Source organism: Ochotona princeps, chromosome 21 (genome assembly GCF_030435755.1).
Source record: "Ochotona princeps isolate mOchPri1 chromosome 21, mOchPri1.hap1, whole genome shotgun sequence".
NCBI lineage: Eukaryota > Metazoa > Chordata > Mammalia > Lagomorpha > Ochotonidae > Ochotona > Ochotona princeps.
The window spans coordinates 33,021,312-33,034,416 of NC_080852.1; the positions used below are offsets into that span (position 1 = coordinate 33,021,312).

The 13,105-nt window shown below is 53.5% G+C and overlaps 1 protein-coding gene across 2 annotated transcripts in view; it reads right to left on the reverse strand.

Moving 5' to 3' along the window:
* Positions 1-10,370, reverse strand: part of SLC41A3 (solute carrier family 41 member 3) — a 34,467-nt gene extending 24,097 nt beyond the window's left edge. Inside the window, exons 1-2 of one of the 2 annotated variants that reach the window (XM_058678610.1) lie at positions 10,269-10,370; positions 2,870-3,150 (exon numbers count right to left, since the gene is read on the reverse strand). In XM_058678610.1, coding sequence (XP_058534593.1) covers positions 2,870-3,118 — 249 coding nt within the window. In that variant the 5' untranslated portion in view covers positions 3,119-3,150; positions 10,269-10,370. Of the gene's footprint in view, positions 1-2,869; positions 3,151-10,268 lie in introns of those variants that run through there. The other variant, XM_058678611.1, reaches the window with a different exon arrangement.
* Positions 10,371-13,105: the final 2,735 nt, after the last annotated feature.

The window sequence follows — 13,105 nt, forward strand, 5'->3', positions numbered from 1 at the left end:
ACAGCCCGAGCAACCCCCGGCAAGGCATCCTTCCTGCTGACCAGCTGTTGCTGTGGTCCAGGCTGTAGTTCCACATCCCAACAGGATGTGCAGGTACACACAGTACAGCCCTGTTTTCCTCGAACATGCTCTAGCCCCCAGACTCACACGGGACTTTAAAGTCTTAAACACTGACACTCCTATGGGGCTGGGAAGTCAGCCCAAGGATTGCGATTGGATGTGAGGACTTCAGAAAGTGATATACGATGAGGTTGGGTCACTGGGACGTGGCCCCGTGACTGACTCCTGGGGACACAGAAAGACAGACAAACCCACATCTGTACTGTCTGTAGGATCATCTCCCACACATTCTGACCATTATACAACTACGTGTATAAAACCAATGAAAAAATAAACTGTCGCCCAAAATAATTGTAAGCAAAATGAGCCATCACTTGAGAACCATCATTTTCCTGCGACATGTGAGAACAAAACCTGTCAACATGGCTTACTGGTGCCCTAGTATAGAAAATGAAGGTGAGTGTAAAGCAGCTCAGTCGCATGTGGGAATCTCAGTCTGGACAGGACTGCAGGCTGCCCAGGGCAGCGGCACTGGCTGAATCTGGGTCAGGCATCAGATGATTTCCTGGGGGGACCCTGAGAAATCCCTCTCGGGTCTCCACCCCTTGCCACAACCCTAGATACCAAGGCTCCACAGTACTCCCCACCTGGCTCACAACAACCAGGAAGGTTCTGATGAGGCAGCCCAGGTCTGTCCAATACAGACTCTGGTCCCAGCTTCAGCACCTCTGATCTGGTCAGTTCCCCGAGTGGTTCCAGTCTCAGAGATCAGACACAACTGAAGGTGTGAAAGCTGGAAGAGCTCATTATTGGTCTGCTCTCAGCCAGTAAAATTAGCCTCGCGTGTAAAGAGAGGAGCTGTACCGCCCGACCTCACAGCGACTCCTCTCAGCCTCTCAGGCCTCCCTGGCAGGTGCTCCCTGCCTCGGTCTAGCACATGAACCATCACTCCTTTCCCATGGGCAGCAGTTTGAGGGCCAGGCCCGTTCTGGAGACCACCAAGGCCCTGGGCACAGGACCTGGTCTGCGCGCGCGCGCACACACACACACACACACACACACACACACACACACACAGTAGACATAGTATGAACGGAGGAACCAACAAAAAAACAATATGTAGAAATAAACAGGAAAGAAAAGCCAGCCAGCCTTCCAACTGAGGGGCATAAGGCTAAGGTTGAGGTTGATGCTGGTGGTACCAGTGATGTGATGATGATGATGGTGATGGTGATGGTGGTGATGACACACTGCCTCAGCACCCACTGTTGCCAAAGGGGCCTAAAATGGCCCAAGCAGAGGACCCCTCCTGATTCAGCTCCCCTGGACGAGGCCCTATCATACATCCCTCTGGTTGAGGGGACTGTGCACGAGGACCCCTTACCTGAGTAGCAGGCTTCAGTCCTGCCTCTCACAGAATTACTCTAGTAAGGTGACCATGGGCTCGCTTGGGCTTCACCACCCTCTTCTTACTGCACAGCTTGCTGGCCACTCCACTCCCAAGTGCAACCACCACCGGCACCCCTGCCAGAGCTTTCCTTTCCAGGACCTGCCCAGAGTGGCTCCTAACACTTAAGCAACCTGCAGGCCTTGACCACCAGTGAGGTGGGAAGCACAGGAGTTTCTACTTTGCTTACAAGGTGACCCGTGCACCCCTCCCTGCTGACTGTCACCACTGCCCCAGGAATGGATTCATCAACACACGCCCACAGCTGCATCGCAAGGTCTCTAAGTTTCCCCCTGGCCCCAAGCAGAACCAGGCTCCCCAGGTGGCCCTCTTCCACCTGGTCAAGGGCCTGCCAGGTCTTGGCCACTGTCCAGGGTTAACCTGGCATCTGAATATCACAGGGTCAACCATGGGAGATGAACTGAGCTCCTGGCACCAGAAGCAGCATGAAGCACAACTTCCGCTCCGACTCCGGGCACACAGATAAGGCTCCAGGCAGTCCCCGCTCCTTATCACAGCACAGGCAATGTTCCCGCTCAGCCCGAACTGCGGGCTGCAGTGCTGCTGGCTTATAGGGCCATGAGGATGAGGGGCCCCCAGCCCCTGGGAGGAACCTGGGCTCACCACCCTGATGTGACCACAGAGCCTGCCTTCCATAGCCTGTCACTCTGCCTCCGAGGGTCAGCTTCCTCCCCCATGGCTCTACAGGTTGTGCAGTGGCCCTTGCTTGTCTAGTGGAAATGTGGTGTCCACTGTCCCCAGAAGCTTAGAATGAGCTCCCGCACCTGATAATGATAAGAGACCATTGAAACAGGCCATCCCACCTCTTCCTACAGCCCTAACTCTTCTCTTTGTGTAGCCCCCTCCAGGAAGCCTTCCTAGGCTGGTCCACATCTCAGTAGGGCCAGTGCCTCTGAGGAAGACCTTCCAAACCCTTCCCCGCATGTACAATCATGGTCATCCCATGCCACCCTCTGGCTGGGACCCTGGGCATCCTAACCACTACACCCATCTTCCCCATTTTCTGGAGACTTCTGGCATTCCTGCCTGCTCCATGCATCCTGGTGAGTAACTAACTCCCTTGGACTTCTGGAACAGGAGATGAACTTGAGTGAGTCTGACATAGTCAAGGTACTTTATGACATCCAAGATGGAGACATGAAAGGGACTCCTCACCAGGGATGCTTATGTGTGGCTGGCTTGGAAGGTGTAAGTGTGACGCAGAAAAAAAATGCATGGAGCTAAAAGACTCTTGGCCAATGCACAGACAGTGGCATGGGATGAGGCCGGGCCCCCGAGTCCACCGAGCTGGGATTGGGCTGACCCAAAGCGGCCGCTCATCCCCACTGGGTTCCCTCTTACCTGGAAGTAGTCCAGCAGCACGCCTGCCCAGGACAGCCCCACACCTGCACACAGGAAGGGCGCTGCCACCTGCAGGCCGATGGTCCACGCAGTCTCTCTGCTAGGCTCAGGGTCTGGTGGTTTGGGGGCCATGTGCTGGACCTCAGGGGCCCCCTGAAGTCCATCTTCTGCAGCTGTGCCTGACAGCCCCTGCACCTCTGGTCTACCACAGCCCTCAAGCTTCCGCTTTCGGGGCTCCGTTCCCTCCATGTGCTCCCAGCTGATTCCCTGGTAGTCCCCACCTGCGAGACACAAAGCAACAGAGGTTGAAGGGAAAAATTTCTGACTGCCCTGGGCCAGCCCCAGTCCCTACCTGGCAATCCTGCAGGCCCCATTCATGACAGTTTGTCGCTCTGAGGGCATGGGTGACTGGGGGGGGGGGGCGCAGAGATAACTCAGCCTCTAGAAGAATGCTCCCAGGTGACCCTGGCAGTGGGGCCGGCTGGGGCCACTGAAAATCCCCGCTTCCACCAGAGTCACAGGAAGACCAGCCAAGCTCTCTGAATCGAGCATTTCACAACTCCAGAAAGTAACCAAGAGCTTGCAGCAACCAGGGAGTCGCTCTCCTAACATGCTGACCCTCAGCAACAGTGACCCTGGCCTGAGCCATTTGCAACTTCCTTCTGTGGGGCTCTCCATACTTCACCCAGCTTGGAGTTCATGCCTGCAACAGGCCTTTGATTTGGGGGACACTAACTGAGAGGAATCGATAAGCTTCCTAGCTGCTTGTGCAAACCCCACCCATATGAACACCGCTTTGTACTGAGACAGTAGTCCTGGAGCAGAAGTCCCTGCCCTCGTACAGGGCAGTGCTGCCCGCTTTTTCACTCAGCACAGGCTAAGGATGGTTTGTCAAGTGCTTCCCCGAAAGCCAAAGGAACAAAGGTAACCCCAATCTGTACACCCCTGACACCAGGAGACTGGGAGGCCTTTGGGTCCCCAACAATCACTAAGCCATCATGAGCCAGTCATGGAGCAGGGCCTTCAGTGGCCACATACAGCAAGGGTTGGTGTGTGGTGACTAGTCCGTCACCACGTGTGCTAGGAATTCCACTTATGGCCAAAGTTACCGCTGGGTCGTCTACAATGTCCAGTGTCCGTCTACAATGTCCAGTGTCCGTCCACAGACATGGGACATGCAAGGAGACAAGAAAGTATGACTCCCACATACGACAGAAGTGATGGCGGACAGTGTCCCCAAGGAAGTCCGCACATCTGGTCAGCCAGCCAGAGCCGCTAAACGCATCTTCAAAATACATTCGGAGAACTCAAAGAACCACACTGACACAGATAACCAAAAAAATAGCTGCTCAACTACAGAATGTCAACACAAAGATAAACATGATCTCAAAGAGTAATCAAATAGAAATGTTATAAAGTACAACCAGAACACAGGATTCCTGAAAGGAGCTAACAGCTGATCTGCCTAAGGAAGACAGAATTATTTACAGTTCAGAAAAAAGTAAGGAGTTTGAAGGTTTCACTACAAGAAAAGAAACATGTTGGAGCAGATGAGATGAAAGTCCATCACACATTTATGTATCAAAACATTCCACTGGTACCTCACAGACGCATCTCTGTGTGCCAATTAAACATAAATGTTAAGAAGAAAAAGAACCACGGAATGGAAGATAAGAGATTATGCAGTCAGTAACAGGGCCTCAGCCAAAACACTCAAGCAGAGAAAGACGAATGCTCATGGCCCCAAGGGGAACAGAAGAGCGGGCGTGACTAACACAAACTTCACAAAATAACAACTGCAAGGGAATTCTGTGAATAATTCAATGTCCCGGGGTTACAGAACCCAGATGAAAACACACAGATTGTTCTAGAAAAGCACAAAGTAACAAAATGGACTCAAGAAGGAATGGAATTATCAGCAGACCTAGAAACAAGACTGAAATAGTACTCAAAACACAAAGGAAAAGCCGAGACCAGATCTCACTGAGCGAAGTCTACCAATCCTTCACAAGCTCGCCAAACCCAAAATCAAGTTTACAAGATGAAGCCACAAGTCCCAACTTCTTACAGGTGACCCACAGAACCCCAACGGCAAACTTTGACGGGGACAAGCAGAGGAAAGAAACTGCTACCCAATGACACAAAACCCTCAACAGGTACTCCTATCCAGAAGCCTGTGGTGTTTAAATCAAGTGGGATTCACCCACAGAACTGAATGAGTGGACATCAATCAGTGTAACATCAATCAATGTAACACATCATAGGAGCCACATAATGAAGGCATGCATGATAGGTCCAAGAAAAAAACAGCACATTGGGCCCGGCGGCGTGGCCCAGCGGCTAAAGTCCTCGCCTTGAAAGCCCCGGGATCCCATATGGGCGCCGGTTCTAATCCCGGCAGCTCCACTTCCCATCCAGCTCCCTGCTTCTGGCCTGGGAAAGCAGGAGAGGACGGCCCAATGCATTGGGACACTGCACCCGCGTGGGAGACCCGGAAGAGGTTCCTGGTTCCCGGCTTCGGATCGGTGCGCACCGGCCCGTTGCGGCTCACTTGGGGAGTGAATCATCGGATGGAAGATCTTCCCCTCTCTCTCTCCTCTTCTCTGTATATCTGACTTTGTAATAAAATGAATAAATCTTTAAAAAAAAAACAGCACATGGCACAATGCAACACTCACAATGCAACACTCTGTCAGCGTCAAGACATTCACAAGCAGGAATAGAAGGGGTTTATTTGCAGCTAGATAAAGATGACCTGCAGCTCATATACTCCCTGGTGAGAGGCTGGGAAGTTTCCACTAAGGTTGGGAACAGGAGCAGGAGGCCTGCTTTTCCCTCTCCACTCAACACTGAACTTGAGGTTCTAACCAGTGAGGCAAGGGGTAAAAACGTCGCCAGCTTCAAAAGAACAACTAGCTCTACTTGCAGATGACATGTTCCATAGAGAAATTTCTAAAGAATCCAGACACATCAAATAACTATCGGCACGAATAAACAAATTAGTTCAGCAAGGTGCCATACAAGATCAATACACAATAGGAATAAAGACAATTCACAACAGGCAGCTCTGTCCATGTGACCAATTAAAGAGGAATAGGAAAAAACAATGCATCTGTAAAAATACATCAGAACAAAGTGCAAAACGTACCCTGAAAACTATAAACTATCACCCTGGGGCCCGGCACAGCAACCTAGTGGCTAAAGTCCTCGCCTTCTACGCACTAAGTTCCCATGAGGGCGCTGGTTCGTGTCCTGGCTGCTCCACTTCCCATCTAGCTCCTTGCTTGTGGCCTAGGAAAGCAGTCAACGATGGCCCAAAGCCTTGGGCCCCTGCACCCGCGTGAGAGACCTGGAAGAGGCTTCTGGCTTTGGATCGGCTCAGCTCTGGATGTTGGAGCCACTTGGGGAGTGAACCAGCGGACAGAAGATCTTTCTCTCGGTCTCTGTTTCTCTCTGTAAATCTGATTTTCTTTGAAAAAAAACAAAAACAAAACCTATTACCCTACAAAATTTCTAAAACCTAAAAAAAAGAAAAAATGGAAAGGTGCATCCATAGATCAGATATTGATGTACCTGGGATGGAAGGCTTGGAAATGTTGACATGACAATTCTCTCCAAGGGGTTACAGACTCGTACAATCCGATCAAAATTCTGGGGAAAATTTTTTTTGACATAAAATAATAAGCTGATCTTAAAACTCACATGGAAATAGAAAAGAACCCAGAATCCTAAACAATCTTGAAAAAGTAAAGCTGGGAAACACACCTTTCCTGTTTTCAAAACTTACTACAAAGCTGTAAGAATCAAGACAGTGTGCAGAACGGACCAAGAATACAAACATAGAGATCTCCAGAGCATTTGTGGAAATGTTTATTATGAAAAAACTAGGGGTTAAACACTTGGCACCCCGGCTAAAACTCCACCTGGAACCCTGGTGGCCCGTATCTGAGTGGCTGGGTTTGAGTCCTGGCTCTGAAACTTGCTGATGGACACCCTGGCAGGGACCAGGTAGTTGGTGGGGTACCTAGAATCCGCGTGGGAACTGTGAATTGAATTCCTGGTTCTCCCAGGGCCTTTGGGGGAATGAGCCAGTGGATGAGCTGTGTTTCAGTCTGTCTCCCTCTTAAACAAACAGGACCCAGAACTGTTTGCCAAGAGCTGGGCAATCAGAGAAGAAAAGTCACAAAGTCCCACTGCCTCACCCGCCATGTGGCCGGAAGCTCTCACGACCTCATTAACTGTACTGAGATTCAGGTGCAGCACAAATGCGTTTCCTTATATAGCATGAAACCAGGCCAGGCCAGGGGCAGGCGTGGCCAGCTATATTGCATGGAAGGAACCTCTCGCTGCCATGGCAGACTCAAGAAAACCAAAAGGAAGCAATTCTGTAAGGAATGCACTGAGCAGGCCTCCAGCTTAGAGCCTGTGACCACGCAGGCGCAGGCTGCAGGCCCCAGACCACGGCACCTTGTGCTAGACCAGGGCTGGTCCCTAGCCAAGATGCAAGCCATGGAAACCCACCCTCCATCCTGAGCTACTTTTTTTTCTTTTAGGTTCAGTGAGACTCTGGAACCTTTCAAAGATGAAAAAAAAAATTATCTGGGAAGGATTAAGAGTTATAATAAATATGGTTGCACCTGAAATCTGAGAGGGGATAGTTTCAAGACACACACACACACATACCCACACACACCCTAACACAAAATTTTTTTCTTAAGATTTACTTATTTTTATTGGAAAGTCAAATATACAGAGAGGAGGAGAGACAGAAAGGGAGATCTTCCATCCAATGATTCACTCCCCAAGCAGCTGCAATAGCTGGAGCTGAGCCAATCTGAAGCCAGGAGCCAGGAGCATCTTCTGGGTCTCCCAAGCGGGTGCAGGGTCTCAAGGCTTTGGGCCATCCTTGAGTGCTTTCCCAGGCCACAAGCAGGAGTTGGATGGGAAGTGGGGCCGATGAGATTAGAATCAGTGCCCATATGGGATCCCGGTGCGCACGAGGCAAGGATTTTAGCTGCTAGGCTACCATACTGTGCGCCTAACACCAAATTTTAAGGATGCTTGAGTCCCTTACAAAAAAATGGCATAGGGTCCAGCGGTGTGGCCTAGTAGCTAAAGTCCTCGCCCTGAACACCACACCTTGTGGTGCCCCTATGATGCCAGCATTCCTATGGGGTACCAGTTTAAGCCCTGACTGCTCCACTATCAGCCCCACTCCCAGTTAACATGCCTGGGAGAGCTGCAGAAGATGACCCCAGTATTTGAGCCCCTGTACCCACATGGGAGACAAGGAAGAGGCTCCTGCCTCCTGGCTCTGGACTGGCTCACTTCCAGCTGTTGTGGTCATTTCGGTGGTAAACCAGCAGATGAAAAATTCCTTCCCTTCTCTGTAGCTCTGCTTTTCAAGTAAATACATCTTAAAAAAGAGAACGAGAAAGTGTGAGAGACTGCCTGTGCAGGAATGACATTTCAGCACTGAATCGGGTCTTACACAGGGTTAGGCAGGGATCTCAGGGAGACAGGTCCACTGCCCCTGCTGGCAGAGCCGGGCTTAGCCAGGGAGAGTCCGAAAGATACTTGATTCTGACCCAGAGGTTTAAACCCTGAAAGGCAGTTAGCACAGGCACACACACATGTAGGCACACATATAAAACAAAACCAAAGCAAAGCCCTAGGGTAAGGGGGTGGGGTGTGATGACAAACTATGACAACGTTTGGATGCATTTCAGTAACACTGAAAAACAAGCAAAAGCCTAAAAAAAAATATTTGGAACGAACACAAGAAAAATACAGAAACTCCCACAAGCCAGCAAACACCAGCGTGAGGGGGCAGGGAGAGTAGCTCCGCCAACACAGGCCAGCCAGGGACTGGGCAGGGAAAAGTGGGGAAAGAACCTGCCAACAAGCCGTGGACAACCCCATCACGCCACCAGAGGGCGCCGTGGCAGAGGCAGTGAGACCTGCAGTGACCAGGACAGCAGTCCTCATCCCAAAGGGTGGACCATTCATTCCCAGGAAATGGATGTGGGAGCAGGCCCAGAGCACCTACAGCACCTAGGCCTGGATGGCAACAGCACACAGGAGGGTAGCCGTGCCGAACCCCGCAGGTGTCCACACGGGAGAAGCGCTCACAGCAACCAGGTACAGTGAATCCAACACGGAAACAGGCCTAGGGGCACGCGTGAGCCCAAGGCGAGGGGCTCCCACCACTGTCCACAGCTCTGCCTGTCCCAGCGTCCACGGGTCTAGCCAGGGTGACCCTGGTTAGGTGGGGGGACATTGGGGCTACTTGAGAAGCCACTGACCCTCTCAGCCGTCCCAATCGAGTGGGGAGGCCACTGTCTGACCTCGAACACATCCCTCGTGGTACCCCTTTGGCATCATCACAAACATATCCCATTCCCAGCATCTCACACGGTCCAGCACGCACCCCAGGTAAGAAGGCAGAGGCACTCTGGGGGCAAGACTGACCAACGCATGCTCCGCCCACCTCAACCCAACCATGACTCAACCCGACCCCTAACCTCTGCTTCTCCGGGACTGCCTGGTAGCCCCCAAACCAAGGCCTGGACTTCCGGTTCCCCTCCTTCCTCGACGCGGAACCCTGGACAGACTCGAGGGAAGACATTCCGCGGCAATCCCCAATGGGGGTCACAGTACCAACAGTCGTGGTCTGAAAATATTCCACGGAAAACTCCAGAAACAATGACTCCTTATGTTTTACACCGCACCCCCTTCTGTGCAACATAGCAAGATCCAGCCCCATGCCACTCTGTCCCCTGCAGGACACGACCCATGCTTTTCCAGGCAGTCGGGGACAGTGGTCTGCAGCCCCTCCACCCCTCTGAGGTCCCCGGTCAGGGAGTCCTTCAACACCAGGCACGCGCGGCCCTACCGGCAGCCCAGGGACCCTGGCACTTGTGGGAGCTCCCAGAGGGCGCGGCCCGAGCATCTCTGGGTCCTGACATTTTTCGTAAAAGGCTCAGACATCAGGAGACCCGTCCCACAGGCACGGACCGAGGCGTGCGTCGGGGGTCAGAATCCGGCAGCGCGGGTGTCCCGCGATCCCGGGGCGGTGGGCGGAGCTCGCGGGAGGCGCTCGAGGCGCAGCTGCCCCACCTGCCTCCCAACCCGTGCGGCGAAAGCCCTCCGGGTTTGAGAAAGACCCGGGGAGGGGGATGGAAGTGCAAACACCTGGGGCGCGCAGCCGGCCGCCCCCACCCGCCATCTTCCAGGTGTCCCCGAGGCGTCCCTGCCCACCGTGCCTGGCCCCAGGCGCCCTCCCCGAGGCAGCCAGCTTCCACGCCTTCCTTCCCGCCCTAAAACCCCGCAGCTCCGACTTCCCCGGCCCCCGGACCCCCGGGCCCCCGGGCAGGCCCTGACGCAGGGCCGTACTCACCCTGTCCACTTGCAGGGCACGGCCAGAAAGCGCCGGACGCCGGGGAAGGAAGCTATCTGATAGCGGACCGCGGAGGAAGCGCACCTCGCGCAGACCCCGCCCCCGCCCCAGCGCCGACGCAGGGATGTAGGGAGGGGAGTGGCCCGGCCCGGGGAGGAAGCAAGGAGACCCCGCCCAATCCCCCAGTCCATCAACCCAGGCTCCGCCCCACCTCGCCCCGGGGCTGACGCGGTAACGTGAGGAGGGGCCGGACCCGACCCGCGGCGGAAGCAGGAAGGCCGCGCCCCCTCGTCCCAGGCCCCGCCCCCTGGCCTCGGCGCGCCGACGCGAGGACGTAGGGAGAGGTGGGACCCGGCTACGCGACGAAGCGGACAAGGCCCCGCCCAAGGCCCCGCCCCTCACCCAGGCTCCGCTCCATCCCAGTCCCGACTCCGACCCGGGAAGTCACCGGGTTCGGTCCTGGGTCCCGCTGTCACAGGGAAGACTGAACCCGGAGCCCCGAGCTCCGGGACTGGTTCCTGTGGTAACGGCCGCTCTGCATGGCCGCAGCAGCCCCGTGGGCAAGGCGTCTACTTAGGGTCTCTGCCCTGTCCACCCGAAGAGAGACGGCAGAAGCAGAAGACGCCACCAGCGCCGCCCTGGCTTGGGATTCATGGTCTCTGGCTCAGATGAGATGTTGGGAAGGCTCAGACAGAAGGAACAGGAAAAGGGCCGGTTCCGATTGCGGTCCAGCCGTGCTCTTTATGGCACGCGGTCTTGTCTGCATTTTCTTTATTCAGCTGCAATTTTATTATTTTTAAAGATTTTTATTCACTTGAAAGGCAGATCAACAGGGAGAGCCAGAGAGATTCTTCCATCCACTAGTTCACTTCCCCAAAAGGTTTACCGCAGCCAGGGCTGGGTCAGGCTGAGACCAGGAGCCTGGAAGTCCGTCTGTGTCTCCCTCGTGGGTGTGGGGCACTTGGGCCTCTTCAGCAACTTTCTCAGGTCCAGCAATAGGAAACTGGATAGGAGGTGGTGCTTGAACCTACTGTGCTGATATGGGATACTGCTATTGCAAGCTGAAGCTGCACCCCTGTCCCGGGTCCCTCTGGGATCATTTGAAAGCATTCCAGCTGATATATTTTACTTTTTTAAGTACTGATTTATCTGAAAGGCAGAGAGAGACCTCCCATCCGGCGGTGCACACCCAGATGACCCTGATCAGCCTTAATCCAGGTCTCTCCCCCATGTGGCAGGGACCAGCGTACTTGGGCCATCACCTGCTGTTGCCTAGGCCCCATAGCAGCTGGGCAGAGCCAGGACTGAGACTCAGGCACACGAATCCTTGATGTGGGTCCCACGTCTTGTTTAAAGCTGCCTTTGGGGGTGAGCGCCTGCTGTGCTTGTCTGCAGGGCTCACATAGCCAGGGCTACATCTGATCTCCCGTGGGCGCGGGGCACTTGGCAAGCCTGGAAAAGCCATGGGCAGATGGAGACAGGAACTTCCCACACTTTGGCCTTCCGGAAATTCTCCACTGTGTTATTTCAACACAAGGAACAGTGCCCGTGAACACAGGTAGACAGGCCCCAGGTTCTCAGCTAGAGGGGAGCGCAAAAGCTATGCAGGCTCAGAAGCAGCTGGGGATTTTGAGCTTGGATCTTTGGCAATGTTATCGCAAGAGAAACTGAGCAGCATCCCCAGGTCCCGTGTGTGTATACCTTGCTGACTTGGGATAGTTCCAAGTTGTGATGATTTCTTAGGACATAACCCCCATCCCAAATCCAGGGGTGTCAGCTTCCTACAGGTCTAGACAACTGCACACACAGGTGCCTTATCCCATAGCTTTGCCACTGTGCACACTCTTGAGGGATTTCTCATTTCCCTGCTGCCCACAGACCTCTCTGGCCAGGGGCTGCAGCCCTTGTCCAACCTTGACCTTCTACTGAGAGCCAGGAGCCCTGCCTTAAGCTTTCTGTAGCATTTTCCAGTCACCTGGGACCTGCGACTTCCCAATGGCACTAGACCTTCCTAAGCCAAATATCTAAGTCAGCAGTAGACACAGGTTAGTGGACCCTGGCTGTTTCCAGCCACTGATTCATTTCCCAAATGCCCAGAGTGGCCAGGGTTTGGCCAGGGTCAGAGTCAGCAGCTGGGAACATGATCGGGGTAACCGGAGTCAAGAACCAGAGCCTGGGACTGAACCCAGGCACCCAGGTATAAGCTGCAAGCATCGTAACCAATAGGATGAACACCTGTTCCCTGCCTCTGGATTCTGAATGTCTGCATTATTCTAATCACATCACATCAGAAAATAACTTCTGTGTAGATGCCAGGCTTTCTCTAAAATAAATTCCATGTGCTTCTCTGTGCTACTTTACTGGGATTAAATCGGATCAGTAGAGTATGACAGACCAGGGCCCAGCATGCTGTCCAGCCCTGCCAGCCCCCGTCCTCCCTCCACCTCGGCATGAGAGCACCTGCCTGGCTGGTAATGAACATGGGCTCAGCTGACCTTGAGGGAAGGTTGTAAGAAACCACCGTATGCACCTGCCACTCCATCGTGTACTGGCATATAACAGCAGGCGTTCCTGTTAGGGAATCTGTTTTACGATGGGAATTTCTTTCTGTGCTAGGAACCATTTCCCTCCTGAATAACCAGCTTGTTTGGCCCTGAGCACCATGTGAATGAGGTCACAGGGCAGGTCTCCCTGGCAGCCAAGGGGCTCAGAGCTAAATGGCGATACAAGCGAGAAGGTTCTAAAATGTCACCACATGCAGTTCCAATATTGGTGACGCTCCCAATTCTTGCCACTTTCCTTCTAACCCAGATTCACTGGTGCGTATTTCACAGATT